The sequence below is a fragment of the Amphiprion ocellaris genome, chromosome 12, assembly GCF_022539595.1.
Source record: "Amphiprion ocellaris isolate individual 3 ecotype Okinawa chromosome 12, ASM2253959v1, whole genome shotgun sequence".
Lineage (NCBI taxonomy): Eukaryota > Metazoa > Chordata > Actinopteri > Pomacentridae > Amphiprion > Amphiprion ocellaris.
This window is the reverse complement of record NC_072777.1, coordinates 26,202,970-26,227,181: the sequence shown is the minus strand read 5'-3', so window position 1 is coordinate 26,227,181 and position 24,212 is coordinate 26,202,970. Positions and strand designations below refer to the sequence as shown.

Sequence of the window (24,212 nt, the reverse complement as noted above, 5' to 3'; positions counted from 1 at the left end):
AATACTAGAAACTACGTTTAAACAAACTGCAATCCAATCCAACACCATAGAATATTGGCTCAGGGAGGACTGCACTACTGGCAGTAAACACGAGTTGCTGTAATGCTTGTACACAACCCAGCTGTCATGCCTCCACTGCATTCCTACTCTGCTCTGGTAACAATCAGTTAGGTGTGTGGACGAGCACAATCTCTAGCATTGGGAGCAGCATGTCTGATGACTATCACACACTTTTCCTTGAGTGGAGTCACATGCCTGGTTTCTCTCTCTCTCTCACACACACAAGCATAAAGTCTGTTGTACTTATCACACACAGCTTAATGCACAATGCTTTGCACGGAAACTTACTGCAACACAGCAGATACAGTGTTTTTTTCAAATGTCTTGTTCACATATACATACAGTATCTGTGTTTTCAGTTTATGGGTTCTTGCAACAGCTCTGCTGAACTCCCAAGAACCTGCTCCAGGCCTCACTGCTTGTTAAGAAATCTGTTAATATGAGAATAATCCAAGCTCAGTTTGCTTGATCCGAGATGTGTACGTGCCAGAAAAAAATGCAAACAATTATAATCAGAAACATTTGCTGGAGACAATCAACTGTAAAATCCAGATGGGGAAGCATTGTATTTCTGCTGTATTCAAGTCAAACACTATGCCTCAAATGTATAGTTGATTTGCTAAGTTCCTAAATGAGTCAAAAACAAGTTATATTTAAATGTCATTGAACATTACCTGATTTTTTTTGTTACATATGTAAAACACTGAATCAATTAAAACATCTGAACAGTCTGATCACAAAAAAACCCAACACATCTGTTAAAATGTTTATTCTATTTTGGTCTTAAAGATTTTAAGTATTTTCCACATGTAAACATGTTTTAAAAAATTCTTTCTCATTTCTTCTGTATACTTAAACAGATTAGCGACCCAAGGCACGACAGATTATAGTCCTCTGTCTGATTCAATTTGAAGATACATACTGTTAATCACACTTATATTATCATACCAACGGAAAGACAATCAAACAAAAGTTTCTCAATGTCTCACATAGTACCATCATTAGAGTTCTTTTTTCTTCTCTTTTTTTTAAACATAAATACTGTATTGTCCATCCAAAAAAAGTGTGTATTGCGGCACCTTGTTTCAGGTAAAATATGGCATAAATACAACAAATCTTGATAGCAGTTTTAAAATATTTAAAAAAAAATGATAAAACTTAACTATGATGCCCGTTTGCTTACTTTTTACACAGTTGTCTAATTTGAGAACAGGTTGGGACATAAACAAGGATGCGCTGCGTGTCAAATGTTTCAGCGACATAAACATGGATCTATGTTAACTAAAGAATGACAGAAAAACACTAAAATGTCTAGTTTCACAGACGCAGTGGCATCAACATCAACAGAGGATACTTAGAGAAAGCACACTAAAGTAATTAAAAAGCTACAGGTTGTTTCCAGGCTTGAATCTCAGCTTTTTGTTCAGTTTAAACCCCTTCTCAGGTGTGACACAGTCCAGGACTTCAGAGTGGGGTTAATAGTTGGTGGTGGACAATCAGGGCTGGTGATGGGACAAAGAAATCAATAAAGATCCTGAAACAGCATTTGAACAGCTACAAGAAACTTGGATGTGCAGGTCAATTGGCCATCAGAGAAGTTCCTGGAGATTTGAGGAGCCAAAAACATTCCTATTCCTCTTCGAGGCTGCGATAGAGAGAGTTGTGGCGCACTCGATGGATCCTGCCAAAGAAGGCGGATGGTTAATGTGGATGGATTAAGTGTTAGCAGCAGCCTGACTTGCTCTCAGCAGCCACAGGGTCGTTGTCCAGTTTGATCCGGTCTCCATTGCTCTCCTCGTAAGGCAAACCTTTGTCGTTAGCCAAGATATTCTCTACCAGGAAACGTGCTGCCTCATCCACATTGATGTTGTCCTGAAAAAAAAAAAAAAACATCAAAACAGTGTGTGAGTGAGGTGATAAAACACTCAATAAATACCATAAATTTTAGGGATGCTGACGACTGCTAATCCAGAAAGGAAGATGGACAATATTTGGACGGGATATACATTCAAAGTAATGATTGAACAGCATTTGATAATAGACAACCTGCCATTCATAACTATACTTCTTTATTGATAAGGGTGACTAAAATATGTAAAATACAAACAGGAGTGATTACATTTGGACAATCTCTTCTGTTCTTGTGGAATCAGTTGAGGTTGATCAGTTTGTTTCCTGCAGTTATGCCTGTTGTTCTCTATTTTCTTAATCTTTCACTGCTCTATGGCTGTTATTGCCCACTAAGGTCCATATCTTAAAGCATCAAGCATTAATTATTGTTTTCCAGACTCCGTTTCATGGTAATTTGTGGCTGCCTTCAAACTTAGCCATTAGCTGATTGTATTGCCTTAGCTACCGTGAGAGAAGCTAATTTCCTGGTTTGTGTTTCTTCTGAGAGACATTTGTGAGACCACAGACTGACAACATACACAGAGACAAGGCTGCATCAGACCTGAAGTAGCACATTTAATTTATCAATAATCAGTCGATAAAAATGCCGATAATTAGAAAAATGCCAAATATTGGCCACAATAGTCGGCTAGGTCAATATTTGGTATATCCCTAATATATATGGACCTTAGTGGCAATGCACACTTTTCCCTTGCTCCCGTCCTCACGACAATGTTTATAGAAAACAGCTATCCCATGCAGTTCTCTCAAGAATTGCATCCCATGCAGTCTGATTCTTGAGATGCAATTCTCTTAAGTATTGCATGGAATCCCATGCAAATCTCTCACGGTACACTGTAATAAATTCAGTGTCCTTTAGTATAGTCAGAATTACACAAGGAGATGAGTTGTTGTACTTGGCTGCATGTTGGTCATAGGAGCAATTAAGTGTTTAGAAGAAGAACTCAGTACAGAGAAATATGGGTTAGAAACTGGAAAATAAAGTGAATTTGGTCACAGTAGTTATACATAAGATTTGAAACGGAGGGGTTAAACATGTAAGCCATGATTTGTTTGGTGTATTGAATCATTTCTGGAATTATCTGAAACTACAGGAATACTTAAACAGGCTCATTTTTTAAAAACGGACTCTTCTTGACAAATTAATTAAATGGTCCTTTCATGAAGAATGACAGCAAGCTTCAGCAAAGGTAACCAACATCTTGTCTTTACTTCTGGCCACCAAACACCTTTATATGAATCAGCTCACTAAAGCAACACTGCTGTAACCAGTCTAAGCACAGCAGAGGCAAGGTAAATACCACTATTTGCTTTTGTCTTTCACACTGTGACCAAAAGCTTTCATCCCATGAGTTGAAGAGGTCATGGGTATTAATGGCAAAGATGTTTACAATGACGTCTGAGGGGTGTACTATGGAGTAAGACTAATGTTGTAGCGAGGAATGTTGAGCCTAAAGCCAGAATTTTCAGTTTCAGGAAGGAGGCTCTCGCTTAATCTACTAGATCGCCATGCAACTTATGCTGCACAGCTAACCTGTTCAGGTGGAGGTTGTGTTCGAATATTGGAATCTAAATCGGCTGAGTAAGGCGACAAAATGAAGCCATGCAGTTACAGTAGCGCAAACTGTATGCGTTGCCATGGGAAGCTACATGCATTCAGTTAGTGATGCAGAAAATGCATAAATATGTTCTTATGCTTAGACCGAATTATCTGCCAAGTTCATGTTCCACTGCTAGTATTGAAGCTGATAGAACACAGATTAGAGAAATCAATAAATCTATTGGTATTTATCAAAGAGAGTATTTATGCAGTAACATGAACTTCACTTTGATTTAACCAAAAACACAAATAATTTCCACTTTGCCTTCATTGTGGGACAGAGTCAGACCTAAAATCATTTCTTTATTATCATGTTTAAATGACTGAACTTTAGGAGCTCTAATGTGCAGCTGTCCCGTGGCTGAATTGAGAGTCCAGAGTGGTTAAATAAATATAAATAAATATCTTAAATTACATGAATAACAGTTTTCTACCAGCGTTCCTCTCTTGCATAATTTGCTGTAACAGTGTTTTTACCATAATAATATTTTACATTCTTCATAGCTCTACATTACAACAACCGCGTAACTGTACACGGCAAATAATCAGTCCATTTTGTTCAAAAGAAAAGTCACATAACATGTCAGTCTTCCTAATATAGAAAACTTGAGTTAACAAAGAAAGTTGACAACCACTGTCTTGATACCCATAATCTCTGATTTGGATTTTAGGTTTAGTCAAGCCCGGCTATGTCAAACCTAGCTTAGCAGCACACCGCTTACAGATATCTTGAGTAAAGACAACCAAAAGGTGAGTGTATGTTCAGAAAACATGTGGTTTATTATATCAAAAAGTATTGTATCTGTAAATAAAATGTTGTGTTAGAAAAGTCAAGAACTTTTCTGGCAGTGGAACTCAAATTGCTTAATATTTTCCAAAATTATTTAGAAATCTGGGAAAACCAAAGTCCACTCTGAAAATGTCTTTAATCGTCAAGGTGTGTGAATACAACAAAAATAGGTTTTAGAGTGTTAGCTGTCATTTTTTCAAAGCAAAGGGCATAAACTAATCAAAATCACACAATCCAAGTTACTGACTATATCATAGCTAAAGCTAATTAGGACCAAAAAAAAAAACGAAACAGCCCTTTAATGTTTCACAGAGTGACGTACTTCAGCCCTAGCAACATAACAAAACTGTGATTACAATAATACCTATCTCATCATGACTGTGCATTATTCTCCTGTCAAGCCTTGATGGAACTATATGCCTGATCATTGTGAACAGTCAGAAAGTTTGGTACTCCATGATTCCAGTCACAGGTTGTTGTGGGTTGAGTTTAACACCAGCATGACAGGCACACAAAACAACAACACTTCACTGCGTTGCTGGCAGAGAGGAAATGGCTTTGCGCTCATCCCACACACCCACACACTTCACATGACAGCACGTGACACAGCTCCAGGACCCAAAGTTATCTGGAGTGACTTAAAGTCGGCTCATTCCCAATTCATTAAAGCATTACTACACGTTGAAGTAAAACAGATGGTTATTGTTTAACAAAAAAAACAAAAAAAAAAAAAACTGCACGTGTGTTTACAAGTGACTTGTAAGTTTTGCAGAAGATTGGCTCGGTAAGAAAAAAACAAAAATGATGGGAAATGGAGAGGTCAGGAAAATACGGGAGGAGGCTCACCCTGGAGTCTCATAGTTTAGAAGATTTTATTTGTACGAAAACCTACAATGGTCACGAGCTGGCACATGCAGCATTTTTTCAGCTTTGTGCGCTCACACGGTTTCCTGCTGATGAGTCACATATACAGATGGATGACAAATTAAAGGAAAAAACTGAACCCTTTGAGCCCTAACAGTGACGGGATACAGTGATGTTAGTGGGGAGCATTTTTCTGGCATAGTTTGGGTCCACCGTTGACACAAAGTTGTTTTGAGTGATCACCTTGATCCTAAAATGAAACATTTTGATCTTGATGGAAGTGGTCTCTTCCAGGATAGCCCCATCCACAGACCATGAAAGCTCACTGAATGGAATAAAAAGTATGAAATGATGTGTTTTATTCTTTGGCCTTTGCAATTACCAGATGTTAATCCAATTAAACACCATGACGCTTGAGATTTTTCCTTTGCTTTGTCATCCACTTGTATAACACACCAACAAATACAACAATAAGTAAGAATGCAGATTTGTTTAAATTTGAGGCACTTTTACCACTATTTTATAAATGTTTACTGTTTAATTTATATACAAAGCCTACAATCCTTCTAATTTATAACATATGGTGTATTTTCATGGATTAAACAACCCAACAGTTTAAAAACCGGTTGGAATTAATGCCACTTTAACAAACAGTAAGTAATAATCACCCAATATTATAATGCTATACGCTCTTTCTAGACATTAACCCTGTTGACGGCATTATTTTTGCTCCTGTCACATTTTGACTCACTCTGGGCTCAGTTTTCACTTCAATATAAAATCTAGCATCTCTACAGAAACAACACAACCATGGCTGAGAATAGGCAGAACTCAAAAATGCTCATCTTCAGTGAAGTTTGACAAAGTTAAAGTGCCATAAATCATAAAAAAGTTGATTTGATTTCATTATTTTTGCACTCATTCTCTCTTGTCATCTCCTCTCTCTTTTGTCATGTGACTCTTGGTCACAGCTGACTCAGTCATGGCTGCTGAGATGTGCTTAGAAATGCAGATTTTTTTTTCTTTTTATAGGATCGGGCGCAAACTGGGTTTTTTTTGGTCATTTTTTTTTTTTAATGAGGCATGTGGAATGAAGTGATTTCAATGAAATATCTTAATTTTAAGCTTAGATTTGGTTGACATGACCAGCAGAAGGACCATCGAATGGTTAATATTTGACAGTTCTTTTAAACCCAACGGTGGGTTTTAGGGTTCAAAGGGTTAACTGCCACTTTTACTTGGGCTCACACTACAGGCTAATTGCCCTGTACAAGGGCACAACACACCAAGACAGTTTCACCAAACCTGTGACACCGTGACTCAAGTTAAGTAGTGATGCTACAAAACATTATCTTTTAGAGGCCTAACCTTTTGATTCTCGCTGCTCAGGGTTGCAACATCAATCAGTGTCATGTGATACCATATCAAACCAGCCGTCTAACAGATTTTTCACTGGTTGTTGTGCGTGCATGGCAAAGACGTCAAACACTGCTATCATTTGTACAATTTTAAGACCACAGCTTATTTGTTTCGAAATCTAAAGATATACGGGAGCTCTTATTCTGAGACTCTGTTCTTATACTAATCATCTACAAATTTCTAAACATAACGTTGAATTTTGGATTAAAAGTGCTTACTGCTGACTGGGAGCCCAACAAAAACCATTACAACATGTACATATTTCTCAATAACCACAGTGTAACCAGGGTGATTACGCCATTCAGAAGGGGCCCCGCTTCCCTGCAGGATAATTTCAGAGGATTTCCTGTTTGCCAAGAGAAGTGAAGTAGCTATTCAGTAAAAATGGCAAAATGTCTGGTGACTCTTTTTATTTTTACTTAGCCATGTGGGCCTTTCAAAGCTCTGATCCGAAGATCTGATTTGCCACAAACCCATTTGTGTATAAAATAAGATGTGAATCCCGCCGTAATCATATTTGAGGATGACTCAAGGTACATGAAAGGAAATACGTAAAGTCATGATACAAAATACTGCTGTAGCTCTGTTGAAAACACAGAAACACTGGAGCAAATTAGGCATCAAAGAGAGGGAAATATGTTAAAGAGAAGCCTGTCAAACAGACATTCAAAAACTGAAGGGGTCTACTTCATGGATAGGCGACAGGCCAAAAGTTTGGAAGCAAGATCAAATTTGTACAAAAAAAAAATCATAGTTTCATTGGTATACTTTGCAGCAAAATAAACACAATTATTATATAAAGAGTCACTCACCAGAATAGATTTTTACTATAGTTATCAAATATTTGTATCCGTACTCTTGTTTCTTTAATCAGGTGTTTCTTTCTAGACATTTCTGTGGTAGTTGTACGATATGGACACAGCTGAGATATATTGGGATTTACGCAGACTCTCAAAATTCAAAGAACTGAAGTGAATTATGCAAACTGTGATTTGTTTTTTACTTTTGCACTGAAGTTGTGACTCTTGCAAATCTTCCCAACCCTAAAACTAAACTCTTCTTTTCTTTTGTTAACATTTATTCAGCAACTGTCTGGTAACTTCAATGTATACCTAACGATAAACTGAGGAAAATGGTGTTTATCAGTCCCTGATTCATGTCCCGGCCTCGGCCTGGGATCTTTCTGCATGGAGTTTGCATGTTCTCCCTGAGCATGCATGGCTTTTCTCCGGGTACTAAGTCAGCTAGGATAGACTCCAGCCATGACCCTAATGAGGATTAAGCAGCGTATAGATAATGAAGGGATGAAGGGATGAATGGATGGATGGATGGTGCATATCAATGAAAGCAAAGTCTGATCATGCAGTAAATACATTACAAAATGTATAGAATTCATACTATTTTGCATTATTTTTACCTTTTAAAGAAAGGCACTGTGAACAGAAACTTGAAGTTGCTTCCAAACGTTTGGCCTGTAGTGTGTGCGTGTCTAGTAAGGATTTCTCACCTTAGCTGATGTTTCAAACCAGCCCAAAAAGCCGGTCTCTTTGCAGAAATTGTCCATTAGGGCTGTGTTGTTGGAGTTCTCTTTCTTCTGGTCGCATTTGTTAGCAAGCAGCACTGAGGGGATGGGGCTGCCGTTAGCCAGCTTCACCTTACTGTCCAGGTCGTGCTTCCACTTCGAAACGGCCTCAAACGTGGAGCCCCTCGTCACGTCGAACACCACAAATGCCCCAACAGCCTCTTTGTAGTAGACCCGCGTCATGTTCCCAAATCGCTCCTGGCCTGGGAGATAGAAAGAAAATTCAGAGGAGTATTTGACAGAGCGGTTAAAATCTCCATGAGTAACATGGTTTTTTTTTAGTTTGTGAAAGTGAAAGAATCCTGCAAAAAAAAATCAGAATCAAACAGTCTCTTAAGAATGAAACCAAACTTCTAGCCTTGACAATGTAGACTGAAGTATTTTATTGTCCACTTTGCCACAACTTGCTGAGAACTCAACCATTTTCCTCTAAATGTGGACTAAAGAAACGATGAGGACAAATATGGATCTTGTTCAACCTACTTTCCCTAATTTGCCAAGGGCCTAATCCACACACAGTGAATGGCAGAGGTAATCTGCCGTAATACTACGCCCATTCTCTTCAGTCACTCTCTGTGAAAATCTGAGATGATATTTCACACAGGCAAAGCAAAGGGGAATTACCAGCAGTGCATGGCGTGTCGCTGTCAATCTGGGAAGGCCTTTTAAGTTTATGTTTCAGATCAACTAACTGAAGTCACATCGCACCAGTTCCTCAAAGGTTAAGCAAGACAATCCTCATTTGACTCTTATACTATACACCGATGCACTAAATCATCTATTGAGAGCATTTATTCTGAAATTGTTTGCTGCATTTTTCCATTTTACTCCAGTGCATTTGTACTTTTAGACGCCAACAGATCATGGGATACTTGAATTTGCACAACTACAATGAAATTTTACAGAGGAAGCGTACTCTAGAGGTGAGAAAATAACATGAAGAACAGCCCTCGAACGCACCTTTAAGTCTGCTGTCATTATTTCATTTTAGCCCAAGTGTGCAGCGGGGCGTACAGAAGCAGCAGCCCAGTAAAGGGAAATGAATCTATCATCAGCAGTTAAACTGGCAAAAACTCATTCCGGTAACACTTGGCTGACATCACATTCTCAAGCACTTGTATCTGATCAAAAGACGCCTTGATTTCTGCCTCATATCACTTTAAAGACCCATAAAGCAGCAGCTCATGTTATTTGCTCTGTGTGGTGACTGATTTTCGGCACAGAGGAATGGGCTATATAGAGTTGTTAGTAAAATCAAATAGTAGGATCAAGTACTTGTTGGCAAGAATCAAAAATTAAAGTAGGACAGGACTCCATTTAAATTGTTTATGCATGCATTGCATGGATGTTTCCAACAGCTGCTCTTCCTCCAAGTGCATCCTTGTGCACAGGTGAGATGTACAAGCAGAACACATTCAAAATCACACTTTTGACACTACAAAACACATACTATATCACCATCTATGCCGTTTAATGACCACTCTGGCTCACAGATAAGTTGGTTACCTAAAAAAGCAAACAATGCAGGTTAGCTGGGGGCAACATATGCCAGTACTGAGCTCCCCTGAACACCACTTACAGCTAGAAGAGCAGAGCACAAGCATTAACAAGGGATAGCTGCGATAATAAGCTCTGGCTGGTTCTAAATGCAAATTTTCAGACACACACTTGTGTAGATTCTTTAAAAGAATTAATCCTTTTCATGCCGAGAGCCCGCAGTTAAAATGCCCTCTGTGTTTCAGAGACTTCTCAGAAAGTAACTGCTTTAACAGAAACAGCAAAAGCAGTTTTACATCAGGAGTTAGATAACAATGTTTGCTTTTCCTCCTGCTTCCTCTTCTTAAAGAAATAGTTTCTCAGATTCACATCCTGAAAAAATGCTTCCAAACTGGTCTCATGTTCAGTTACATCATACATTCATACATTGTACTTTATAAATCTGATATATATTTGCACACACAAGTAATTCATAGGTATGGTTAGGAAAAAGTGTAGTTCCTAAGGTGAGCACACACAGTAGATTACAATCCTGTGTTTAGATTCTATGCATGTCTATGTTTTTCTGCACTTCTTTGTTGTATTTGTGCAGCACAGTAGTGATACAGAGTGAAGACTTAACAGGGTCCAACCAGCCGGAAGTCACACTAGAGACTCTGTTGCTAAGGATAATTCAACCCATGTGGTGTGTGTTCTAACTATTCAGCCATCAGGTTGCCCCCAGGCCTACGAATCTGCTCATTTGTTATCATTTTTTTCCTTTTAAAATCTTAAGTATCTGCAATTACGGCAGGCGTCCGATGTGACAGATTCAGCACATATTTATGCTTCACTGCTCTAAGAGAGCCTACAGGGCGAGTCTAATTGTGCGGCATATTAGACGGCTAACAGACTTCACTGGTGCTCAGTCACAAAGTAGAAAACGAAGCACGATTGAGGAACTGCGAGCGCCGCTTCTCCCAGCATACTTTCACTTTACTGTAGGTATCCAACCTGACCATGTAACAGAAGTGGAGTGGCGTGGCGCAGTGCGGGTGTGAGCGAGAGAGCGAATACACTGTGGGGCCCACGGGCCTGACGGTAATTGCTCATAATTGAGAGTCTAATTTTAGCTGATATAACCCCAGGTGAATTCACCAGAGACACGACACAGTGGGATAAAGAGCCGATAGACTGAAATAAGGCTTTCATTTCCAGGGCTTGTAAAAGCTCATACGTCCAGAAGAGTGAAGGCAAGGGCAGTGGGAAAAAAAAGAAGAAGACATAACGGCTTAATCATTTTCGCTTTTCCTATTTTATTGCGAGGTCTGACTGAGCTGAACGGAATGAATGGAGCGACTGAACTGTATTGACCGCAGAGATGGTTGAATATCTTCAGCTGTATTAGTTGATGAAAAATATCCTGAAGAATATGGTTTACTGAACAAAATGAAAGAAAATTAATCTTGTAAGCGATGAAGAGAGCAGCATGAATGGCAAAAGAACGCTGTGGGAAAAAAGATGAACAGATGGACAAGTGCTGCTGCTACAATGGCTGTCTTTTCTGTTGCCTGCTCACCTTGGACAAGAACCTCATTTACATAAAGTGCAGTTTTAACCTTCAGTCGGTATCTCTAATTTCTGATTCCTGTTTTGAATCTGCAAAGAAACTGATTAATGTGAGGCGAAGCAAGATGATTGACTTATTCTGGAAAGCGAGCACAAACTGACAGCATGTCATGGTCCACATTCACCACTTGATTTTCTGACACATCCACTCCTTATTGCTTGTTCGACAGATAAGCAGAGGCAGTCTGGGGGTATTAACATCCCATCCTCCTGGGACACGACCGGCTGGATGGAGAAGACTCAATGTCAGTCAATATAGCCAAACGTACCCTCACACACATGCAGACGTGACTCTTCTACGGGGTAATGAGTTATGTGGGGTATTGATAAAGTGCTCGGGTTTCCCCACATGAGTCACTAACATTAAATGACAGCAAATCCCAGGATGCCTGACCTTTCAGGTGTCACTAGCAACTTCTAATAATCAGTCCCCAAACTACACGTTGTGCAGTACTTACGATCTAGAGTTTAATTTCTTAACTTTACAATTATCTTTATTCTCAAGAAACATGTTGATTCCTTTAATTAAAACTGATTGTTTGGTGAATAAATTTTAAGAAAATACTGAAAAAAATAATACACACACACACACACACACACACACACACACACACACACACACACACACACACAAGCTAAAAAAACAGACATAAGGAAGCTCTATAGACTCAACCAGAAGAAACTGAAACATGAAAGTAATATTTTGCTTGAAGAGAGACTATTTTCTTTAAAAAAATTAAAACAACCTTAGGTCAGATAAGCAATTCAGAACAATTTTTGTTGTTTTTTGTTAAACCACCACCCTAAACTTTTGACTAGGGTCATATATATATATATATATATATATATATATATATATATATATATATATATATATATATATATATATATATATATATATATATATATATATTAATAATAAAAATACAACTTTTATAGGGTTAAACCATTTTGTGCCATATCTTCAGGTCATCACTTTAAATCTGTCTTTCATTCCTGCTCTTAATTAGTCAGCTGGTTGTCTCTTTCGTTCAAAAAGAAAATTGACTTCATGAAGATGCTAGAGGGCAGAGGTGAGGGATTTGTGTAGGTGTATTGATGTTATAATTTGTACCACTCATGGACAGAAGTCCATAAAGACGACAGATTGGTAAATATCATTCAAATGGTGTTTTTCTAGTGTATTCTGTTCTATCCTCTGTTATTCTCATAATTTGTAATATTCCATTCCATCCCTGCAAAAATACAGGATTTAAAAAATTTTTTTCTTCTACACGAGGAACAAATATAATTACACTAAACACATTAATGAGTGTCATAGGCTCCTAACCCAATCAGCATAAAACACAGGAATGGATTGAGCTGTGTGAACAATCGAGTATTTACACAGCGAATGCCACAGGGGAGCATGAGACTGCAGAGAGTGCAGCGTCAAACCGCACAACGTGAGGCAAAACTAAAGAGAAGCATGAACTGTGGTGGAATTTCAAGTTCCTTTTTATGTTTTTTATTTTTTTATTTCAAAAAAAGAGTGGGTATTTAAATTCACACTGACAATTATTGGTGCAGTACAATTCAGTTATGAACACATATTGCCGGACTACTTGATGAAAGAGTTTAGCTGCAGTCATCTCTGTTTTGTTGTGTGGGAGAAGCAGAAAGAAAAGTCTCATCATTATCCATAGCCCTTAGCAACCCTAGTTTCCTCTACGGTCGTACATATCGCTATCCTGTGGGTGGGTTGCCATAGAAACTGTCCAAGCCAGACATGGCAGTAGCAACAGCAGCAGTCTCCGTCTGTTGTTAGGAGGCAACTGGCTGTGAACTCCCCCCTTCCTCCCCTCACCTCCCCTCCCCTCCCCTCCCAGCAGAACAACACTAAAATAATACAGATAGCGCAGTCATTAAGGTAGTCTTCGGCGCAAGTTTCTAAAGAGCGGCTGTGAATAATAACACATGACCGGCATGTTCGAATTCCTCTGAGCAGCATGTGAGAGGTGACTTACTACAGCTTACTACAGAGCCTGGACTGAGGGAAAATCCCCAGCCTTTAAAGTGGTATTACCCTTGTTCTACCCCTCTACCCCACCCGGCCTCACCTCCAACTCCAGGGCTGGAGCAGCGTAAAGCCTTGGCACAAGGTTGCAGGAATTTAGCTCATAACGATAATATTTGTTGTAGAATATTATGTAGAATTACTACACACAACCTGTTAGTAACAATGAAGAACAGGTGAGGGAAAAAAGGTGTCTTGCTCTTCTTATTTATGGTAAAAATGTACAACAATACACACGTGGAAGAATTAGTCACAACTGTGTACCATCATATAGTAAAACTACCCTGTGACAAGTAAAATGTCCGGCAACCACAACTAAAAGCACTAATTAGGCTAGCGGTCAATTTCAGAACAATGTTTGTGGTATTGTGGGATTACAATAGCTGATGTATTAATAAACGCCTCACTATTGATTTTATATACCACTGGGTCATTCATAAATTTCCCCCTAAAGATCAATAAAGTTTCATCTTAATCCAAAAATAAGGCAATAAGGCATCACTGTGGAGATTTCCAACAACAGTGTATTGGTTGGTTGTATTACGTGCTATTAATATGACTGAAAGTTACTAGTAGAGTAAAAAGTACAGTATTTACCTCCAAATTGCAGTGGTGTAGAAGCATAAAGCAGCAGAAAATGGACCACAAAATTGTGGAAAAATACTGTATAAATATAAATGCTAACAAGAAAAGCACCCAGAGAGCGCAATACTCCACCAAGGCTGTTCATTCCCTATATGGCAGGAGAGATGGTTGCTGGAAATGTTCCTCTGTACCCCTAAGTAGATATTCCATTAAAAATCAGCCGTTTCCAGCTAGAATAGTCATTTACTACATTAACAATGTTTAGACTATATTTCTGATTAATTAAATGTTACATCCATTGAGTCAAAAAAAAAAATTGCTTTTCTTTAAAAAATAATGACATTTCTCAGTGGCCCCAAACTTTTGAATGGTAGTGTACCTCTAACATAATACATGTATTTATACAAAGAATAACAGTCAATATATTGATGTCCGAACTTTACTTCCTACAAATCAGCATCAACATTGGGCCTAAGAATCCAATATAGCTCAGGCTATACTTTAAAACACTGCAATAATACACCACTACAGTGTCACAAATTTCAGCATACTGCACTCACTCACTACAACAACTACTACTACTACTACTACGAACAAGCAGCGATGCACAAAAGATCCCAACATTAACAGATAACAGAGCAGATGACTGTGGAAATGACCAGCTTACGGCTGTGATACTGTGGAGAAACTCCATTGCACCACTTTTACTTGAAAAGCAGGCCACGTATAGAAGGAGGTAAATCAAGTGAAGCACTGAGGAGCTCCTTCAGGTGTGCGTTTGGTGTCAAGCATCAAGAAACGTTACCAATGTTACTTACACAGACGGGTGACAAATTAGAGAATAAACCCGAATAAAGAAGCATAATGAATCCAGAAGCTCCTGAACAGAGCAGTGAGTGATTTCAGAAAGAGGAAAAGATTTAGACAGCGGATAAGAGAATTAAATGTGGGAAAAATCATATTCAGCTTCTCCATCAGACTCGTCAGAATCTACTGAATCTACGCCAAGAAGCGCTGGAGCTGTTCTGTCAGCCTGTGACGGCCCCACGCCTCACTGAGACACTGTATGCTGGTTTCTACTTTCATTTCTCACCCGTTGGTACATTGTGTTTTCTGTTATTTTTGTGGCACTTACAGTCCCTTTCCAGACATAAACCTTCACTTCCACCTCCCTCGACAGTTGTGCCGCTTGTCATACAACGAGCTCGACAATGTCTCGGCGTCGCATTTAGCATGCACAGTCACCACTGGCGAAAGCAGCTAAATTGCTTGGCAGCAGTTTGGTTTCGCTCAGCGGTTCGCAAGTAGAGCTCAAACAATTACTGTACTAACAGACAGAAAATTAATCAAAAACATTTTATTAATCATTTGATTTCATCTTATCTATGGAGATTATAGTGGGTTTTTCTTTGCCGTATGTGATGGGAAAGTAATTATTATCAGGTTTTGTCAATCAACGCAAGCAATCGGAAATAAATCACTTGGTAAACTGTGATTTCCGTAGTTGCTTTATTTTGCTATTTTCTGATTATTTGTACACCAAATAATTGATTGATAAGTTAAGAAAAACGTCCTTCTTGGATTAAATAATAGAGACATCATTATTCAAATCAAATCAGTCGTTGCTGCACCTCTTCAACAAATCTTCTGTCTTAGTCCAGAACTCTTTGATTTGTCATTTAAGGAGTTTAAATTGGTAAAAGCATCTAGTATTTACCAAAAAGCCACAAAAAGCTTCAACAATCAGGCAAAATAAATGTAATTATTGGAAGGCAGGTTTTCTTTGTCTCACATATTTCCATCTTTTATTTAAGAAGTCTAAATTGGTAAAAGTGTCCAGAATTTTGACCAAAAAGGCAAAAATTAAACTAAAAAATTAAAATTAAAATCAGCCAAATTAATATATTTTCTGTAAGGCAGGGTTATTTTTTTTAATTTATTTTATGTTTCCCCACCTGTTTTCCAATAAGAAGCCTAAATTGGTAAAAGTATCCAGAATTTTAACAAAAAGCAAAAATAAAACACCTATATAAGCTATTTGTGTTCTATTTTCCCATAATGAGTGGTCTATTGTGTTGCTATTTTCCAAAAAGTAAAAATTAAACAAGAATCACGCAAAATAAATATAATTTTTGTAAGGCAAGTGTTTGTTGTTTTTTTTTTTTTTTAATTCTGTTTCATTTTTTTCTCTCCTATCTTTCATTGAAGAAGTCTATATTGGAAAAAATTTCCACAATTTTGACAGAAAGTGTAAATTAAACAGAACTCCAACAAAATAAATATATTTTCTGTAAGGCAGGTGTTTTCTTTTTCTCTTATAATTATTATTTTCCAGCCCATCTTTTATTTAAGAAGTCTAAATCGGTAAAAATATTCAGAATCCTGACAAAAAAATTCAACAATAATCTGCCTAAAATGTATTGATTTAGTTTATGCTCTCCCTCCTATGTTTTAATAAGAATCCCAATTTGTAAAAGTATCCAGAATAACACAAAAAACCATAAAACTAAAAATTGCCACCATAAATAGAGTGTTTTTTAAATTCTGTTTCCCCTCCCATTTTCCAATAAGAAGCCAAAACAGTATGTAGAATTTTAACAAAAAAAGCAAAAATAAAACAACTATAGAAGCTGCACGTTATATTTTCCTATAGTGAGTGATCTGTGGTGTTGCTATTTTCCAAAAAGCAAAAATTAAACAAGGATCAGTAAGGCAGGTGTTTTTTTCTATTGTTTTCCACCTCATCTTTTATTTTAAAAGTCTAAATTGGTAAAAATAAATAAATAAATAAATAAATACCCAGAATCCTGACAAAAAGCAAACATTCCACAAAAATTTGTCAAAGATTTTTTGTAAGACAAATGTTTTTTTTATTTATTTTATTCTTGCCATCCTATTTTTCAATAAAAATCCCAAATTTGAAAAAGTATCCAGAATACTGACAATAAATAAATAAACAAAAATCTGTCACAATAAATACGGTGTTTTTAAAAATTGTTTTCCCTCCCATTTTTCAATATGAAGCCAAAGAACTAAACAGAATTTTAACAAAAAAGCAAAAATAAAACACTGTCAAAAAAACAGCTACAGATGTTCTCTCTTCCTATAGTGAGTAGTCTGTGGTGTTGCTATTTTCCAAAAAGCAAAAATTAAACAAGAATCAGAAAGGCAGGTGTTTTTTCCCTCAATGTTTTCCCTTCCATCTTTTATTTAAGAAGTCTAAATTGGTAAAGCATCCAGAATTTTGACAAAATAAAGCAAAAAATTACATAAAAATCAGTCAAGATACATATATTTTTTTCACCTATATTTTCCCTCCCGTCATCTTGTAACATCTCAGATCTATCTTGAGACCTCTGGGAGTGTCTGATCACTAGTGGTTTTTGCTGACCACAAGCAGTTTTGGGAGACAGAGGGGAGTTTACCCAGTAAGTGTCAGGGGTCAAGATAAAACCGAGGCTCTGATGGTCACCACTGTGATGGGAACCGCTGCACACATCCCATTACTGTGCGACCTTTCTGCCCCTTTCAGAATGTTTGATTCGACAAGGTGCAGGCCCTTCTTCCACTCTGTTCAATGGTGATAATCATCCTGTCCACTGGCTTAGACAAATCAGGAAGATAGCAGCAATTCTAGGTGGAAAACGGGGGTGGAAAAACCCACAAGCCTCACGCTGACTTCCCCACATCTTGTAGGAGCCCTCTGATTACTATCATTCCTTGCAGACTGTAATCACTGCCGAGGTTGGTAAAAGACAACTCAGAGGTTGCTCTACACGTTTGCCAAGATGATAATTCCTCCTCCTTTTCTGCACGATTAAATGCCTTAATGGTCACTCATTAATGGTCTAAATGATTTGGCATATACACCCCCAGCTTTCAGTCTTCTACGCCCACGTTTGGCTGCTTTGTTCATCCTCGGAGTGTCCTCGGGCCAGGCCTCGGTGTCGGTGTGAGTAGTTTAGAATCTGTGTCGATGAACCTCAGAGGTCAGACTATGTGTTGGGGATACACCGATTATCGTGGCCGATATTTGGCATTTTCCCAGTTATCTGTATCGGCGCTGTTATCGACTAATTATTGTTCATTTAAATGTTCTACTTCAAGTCTGAGGAAGCAACTTCTCACTGTCTGTAGTCTTAGAAACACCAGAGTCTGCAAAACCTAAGCCAGAGCGACAAACCAGGAAATTAGCTTCTCTCACAGTGGCTAAAGCTGCGCTAAATTAGAAAGCAGCCACAGATTATAATGAAACAGAATCTGGAAAAGCATAATTGATAATGTTTTAAGAAATGGGCCTTAGTGGGCAATAAAATAATGAGGACTCAAGAAAGAGTCTTCAAGCACACTTCAGAGTCTGATCCGAATAATGTTTATTCAATACAGAGGCTGTAAGAACAAACATGAGCAAAAATCTCAAGATTTAAACCGACTACACAAAGTGTTACATTGTCTTATATACACTATTGTTCAAAAGTTTGGGGTCACCCAGGCAATTTCAAGTCTTCCATGAAAACATAATTGCACAAGGGTTTTCTAATCATCAATTAGCCTTTCAACAGCATTAGCTAACACAATGTAGCATTAGAACACAGGAGTGATGGTTACTGGAAATGTTCCTCTGTACCCCTATGGAGATATTCCATTAAAAATCATTCGTTTCAAGTGAGAATAGTCATTTGCCACATTTACAATTTATTTCTGATTAATTTAATGTTACTTTCATTGAAAAAAAATGCTTTCCTTTCAAAAATAAGGACATTTCTAAGTGACCCCAAAACTTTTGAACGGTAGTGTACCTATGCAAACTTCTCCTAAACACTCCTCTTCTGTTCTGGAAAGCCACCAATCATCGTAAGACCCAGTCAGGATGTATATGATGTAGTCATATCAAAAGTTTAAACACCTCCTCTTTTTCATTTCTGCTAGGTTAGCATTATTTCTGCTCAGCCCAGCGTGACCTTGGTTTCAACTCAGGAGTGCAGACGAAACTTCCGGTCTTAACACCTTATTTTGGGCTCATGGGCTTCCGTTGAGTTGCCGCTTTTTTATTTAGTGCATACAGAAATTTAGTTGACACTACATTTTCCAGTCTTATCACTGTTTGTACTAAAATCTGACTTACACATCCTATTAGCTTAGTTTTAACATTTGTTCAATCTTAAAATGCCCCAACAAGACAAACTGATCGATGTCAGTCGAGAGCGTCCAATTTAATCACTCCTTTTTCCATTTTACATATTCAGTTATAGGGCTGCACAATGGCTCAGTGGTTAGTACAGTGGTTAGCACCTTTGCCCTGAGTTAGCTGGGATATACTCCAGCTTCCCGTGACCCATAAGGAGGATTAAGCAGTGTATAGACAATGAATATTCAGTTACAGTCACCCTTATTACTGAAGAAGCCTAGGTTCTATGCTCTCACATGCTGTTAAAACATTACATTTCAGTGTATCGCTTCCAAATATCAGTCTTTCTTGGTTACCAGTAACCTGCATTAGTACTGGCCCCCCAAAAGAAGCCCATGTGGGTTGATCCCGACTGTGTGTAAACAAAGCTCTGTTCTCACAATATACTCAAGCATTGTTTTGATGAATGATAACAGTCTATCCCAGCGTGTGCCAGTGTTTTATTTACCCTGGCAGATCCTCTGTCTGTCTGTGACAGGCAGACAGACAGACAGACAGACAGACGTCCCCGGCTCTCAGCCACAGATGCCCCTGCACACTGAGCTCATGGTGCCAGGGCCCGAGTGGCGGCAGGGAAACGAAGCCCTCACTGCCAGTCAGTCTGTGACAGACATGAAAGGTGGTGCGATGATCCCCCTCAACACCACCGCGACACCCAAATGCTCGCCCCCTTTTCTGTCAGTGCTGTAAACGACGGAACAAATATCAAAACAGCAGTCTTCTAACCATGTGTCCTGATCTGTCTCAGCATATGAGGTTGGTTTGATTGAGGGAAGAGGACGGAGCTGCTCGACTGACCAAAAGTAAGAATAGAATATATCTAGAAGCGGAGTTTTTTTTCGTCTTCTTCTCTCCGAAGGATCAAAAAGCTGCCTTGAAGCAACACTCACATGTGCACTGAAAGAGCCACTATAATTACATTAGCGCAACATTTGTGTTACTATTCCACCAGTAGAATCTGTTGAAAAGGAAAGTATCACTTTGAGGAACAAGGCCGGCGAAAAAAAACCCACTCCTTCACTGTACATATTCGCATGTGAGTTCTGTTTTGCACTTCTTAAAAATCTGACAGGAGACCACAATGGCTTTGACAAACAGCATCTGACTCAAAAACACAAACCAACAAGAAGAAGACAGGACCAGATGAGGAGCCAGAACAGCCCCTTTTGGCCGAGACTCCCTGAACAGCATGTACTAGCAGCACTCCCTATTCTCTGTGGCACATGTTAAATCATTTGCACATGGTGTTTTACAACCAGCATGAGTATTTCGAGAAGGTTTGTTTCTTTTCTTAACTTTATCCAAACACATATCCATCTCCAGTATGTGCTTTATTGGTGGTTACCTGAGTTATGGTGTTGTAAACTCTTTGGTTGCTGCAGGTCAATCTGCATGAGACTATGGAGCACAAAGGTAAAGCCAAAGTCCAGTTTTAATTACATAAGACATAAGAGGTCATTTTATCATCCCAGTCGATAGACCGATCATCAGCCTGGTCACTGATATTTGGTGTTTTTCTGATTATCAGCATCTGGATTTTTATTGGCGGATAAGTTATTAATTAATGTACGACTTTGGATCTGATACAGCCTCCTCTTTCTGTCTGTCATCAATCTGTGGTCTCAGAAAAGTCTCTCAAGTAGTAAAAACTGAACAAGAAACACAAGCTGCTGCCACAAACCAGGAAATTAGCTAGTTTCACAGTGGCTAAAGCTTGGCTAACGGCCAGTGGCTAAGTTAGAAGGCAGCCACAGATTAGTCAGAAACAGTCTGTAAAAAAATAGTTAATAATGCTTTAACCCTATAGAGCCCACCGGAGCGCCAGCGCTACGACTACATATTCATTTTTGATTGGTGGTAGATTTGAAACAAAATAAGATAGATCGATCATTCTTTTTCCATATAAAATCTGGGGAGTTACACTAACGTTTCACACATTCACCAGGTCTCAGAGTGCTTTTTCGTTGCAGTGATGGGTTTGTAAAATATACACAATAAAGCACACATAACAAAAAAATTTATAAACGAGACCACAGGATAATATGCAATTTTTTTACATTCACAAATTTAAGGGATACAGCTATGCAGTTTCTGTTTTTTGAAATAAATGTTGTAAAAAAAAAAAAGATTTTCATTTTTTTTAGGTTTATAGCACTTTTAGCAATTTACTGTAGTAGTTATGCCATAAGTCAATACATATTATTAAAACTTGGGATATAAGGGTTATACTGATGTAAAGCAAATGTCAAGGAAATAAAAATACTAAAAAAATTGCACTAAAGTATGAAAAAAATGTAAGAATATGTCCTGGCGGACTTGCACAATAGTAGGCCTTAGATGGCTACGATATGGACCTTACTTGGGAATAAAAGTGACAGAACAGAGAAAGGTTATGAAAATAGAGAAGAGCAGTAGATGTAACCGCAGGAGACAAACTGATCAATCTCAGTTGATAACACAGAAACAGAAGAGATCATTTAATCACTCCTATTTCCATTTTATATATTCAGTCATAGCCATCCCTTATCAATGAAGAAGCCTAGTTATGTAGCACAATTTTCCTGCTACCACATGCTGTTAAAACATTACATTCAAGGTATATTAGTTCCTAATATTGGTTATTGACCTTCCCTGACCACCAAAAAACCCTAAAACTCCCACATCGGTCAATCCCTAGTGGGTATAGATCTAATATATTTGCTACAGGACTGCATTATAATCAAGTAAATGAATAAATAAAGTTTAGAAAGATTGAAACAACCTGAAAAAGAAGCAAAACTGACTACTTTTGTCTGATTCCAGGTTCTCAAATAAAAACATACAGTATGTCTCTTCTATTTTGGGACATTTTATGCAGAAATGTTCACCATTTTATGATTTTTGAATGATTTCATTGAGAAGGTAATTGGCAGATGAATCAAAAATGAAAATATGCATTAGCTGCAGCCCCGTATGTCTATCTTCCATAGAATATCTATCCCTCACACGCCTTAATTTGAACATCCCCATCCCTGCAAATGACAACTACTTCAACTGTCTCCTCTCTACATATGAGATCTTGATTATTATTTATTGTCTAATGTATTTTAATGTCACAAGAGACAATATAATTTTCAAATCTAAGCTGCCGTAATATAAATCATGTGTTAGAGGAAACGTCTGAAAGAAGAGTACATGATCCCATTACGATGAACATGAAGATAACCAGCAAAAACTGGCTTTTTGAGCTACAGTATTGTCAGAACAGTCTTTTTCACAAGTTCTGATGTAATACTGGAGTTATGTTCAGCTATAAAGACTCTCAGATTAATGTGAAATCTCAGATACACCCCTCACCCACTCAACTTCAAACCTTCCTGCTTGTATCTGTCAGCTTCGTTCGATTTGAAACTTTCTGGCTGCTTCTCATCTTTGCTCATCTCCTCTAACCTGTCCTTTCGAGACTTTTTTCTGTTTACAGTGGGATATTTTTTTTGCTTTTTTTGTGCCCGGAGATGACAAACACTGTGAGCTGCCTGCATGTGGTGTTGGTTGTGGTGGTAGAAGAGATGGAGAGAGAAAGAAGTGGGGTAGAAACTTGTATTTACACTGCTCTGATTTCTCACAGCTTGCTTACTCAAGCTGCTGGAATGCACAGGTTGTCATGTGTGCCAAGTTTAGCGGACGCTGAAGGAAAAGTTACCTAAGTTTACTGCAAGCCTTTGTAGAAATGCAAAGGAGATAGGGAAGTTTGAAGACACACAGTGACAGTGCAGCATGAATGATGACATGATGTAAAGATAAGGGGCTGTAAAGACACACTGGGAGCTTATAAAGACATGTTTAGTCCCATGTGAACATATTCCAAGGGTCTGATGGTGAGTTTAACTGAGTGGGGCGGCGCTCAGTCGTTAATAACAACGTGACCTAAATTCCATTGACAATTATGAGCTGCTGTGATCAGAAAGTGGAAAGCAGACATGATCAACCAGTCTGGAAATTCCTCTGAGTTAGGAAGTTAAACCTACAGAGGCATTATTTTAAAATCTGGCTGCATTTTTGCGGGTAAAAATCACCAGCAACGTGGCCAATTTTGTGCGTAAATTGGCGAACTTCGCTGCGCGTAAACTGTATTTTCAAATCTCTCCAAAAGGAGGCTCGTGTGTGAAAGTGAAACCTCCCTACCGCTTCCAAACAATCACTTTTAGAGACACGAAATGTCATTTTTTAAAAAGAGTCTTACCTGCTATATCCCACAGCTGTAACCTGACCAGGGTTTTGCTGTCCCAGTTGATAACTTTTAGCGCAAAGTCGACCCCGATCGTCGCCCTGTAGTGCTGCGAGAAAAGCTGGTGGACGTAGCGTTTGATGATGCTGGTTTTGCCCACACCAAGTTCCCCGATCACCAGAACTTTGAACAGGTATTCCTTGCACTCAGACACCGAGCCTCCGGCCATCCTGAGAGTGACAGCGTTGCTCAAAATAATAACAAAAAGAGTCACAGACAGATACTTGCTGCTTCTGCTTTCACGCTCATATACGCCCGAGACGAGCCGGAGAGGTCTGAGGGCTGGTCACACAGCTGAGGGTCAGATGCACCAGAAATTACAAGTAAAACCCCCCTGACTCACTCACACATACACTTTCTAATTCTCTTCTCCCTCCTCCTCCTCCTTGCAGCTCAACAACCACCTGATAAGTCATAGGACCCGGAAATCAAGGAAGCTTGACATGCTTCTCCTCCTCCTCCTGCGGTTAAACTACGCTTTTCATGCGTAGATCAGGAGATCTCGTGCCCGTTCCAAGTAACCAGCTATGAGTCTTTACATGCTTCTGTTGTGTATTCAATTTTAATTTCAGGGAAGTGGGAGAAACAACTCGCAGAAGATGATTGTTGTGAAAAAGGCATCAAATTCTCTGATGTAAAGTGATTTTTTATTTGATCAGTCATTGTTTTCTGGCTGGAAAAGACGAAAACAAGTGAGAAAAGATGGTACAACACCGTGGTAGAGATGTTGATCGATTTTAATGAATTATCTTACATTTTTTGCTCAAAAAAGCTTAAATCTCTGT

The 24,212-nt window shown here is 38.5% G+C and overlaps 1 protein-coding gene across 1 annotated transcript; it reads right to left on the bottom strand.

The window, feature by feature from the left end:
- Positions 1-814: 814 nt before the first annotated feature.
- Positions 815-23,851, bottom strand: rab32a (RAB32a, member RAS oncogene family). The gene is made up of 3 exons (XM_023276327.3): positions 23,383-23,851; positions 8,152-8,429; positions 815-1,932 (listed from the first exon to the last, which is right to left on the bottom strand). The coding sequence occupies exons 1-3, from the start codon at positions 23,594-23,596 to the stop codon at positions 1,783-1,785; spliced, it is 642 nt and encodes a 213-aa protein (XP_023132095.1). The 5' UTR covers positions 23,597-23,851; the 3' UTR covers positions 815-1,782.
- Between the last annotated feature and the right edge of the window lie 361 nt (positions 23,852-24,212).

Excerpts from the sequence above, each read along its gene's own strand:
- rab32a (XM_023276327.3), bottom strand. The coding sequence starts at position 23,596 with ATGGCCGGAGGCTCGGTGTCTGAGTGCAAGGAATACCTGTTCAAAGTT. Across the intron at positions 8,430-23,382 it reads ACAGCTGTGGGATATAGCAG|GCCAGGAGCGATTTGGGAAC; the intron begins GTAAGACTCTTT and ends TCTATCTCCCAG. Across the intron at positions 1,933-8,151 it reads GGTTTGAAACATCAGCTAAG|GACAACATCAATGTGGATGA; the intron begins GTGAGAAATCCT and ends TTTTTTTTTCAG.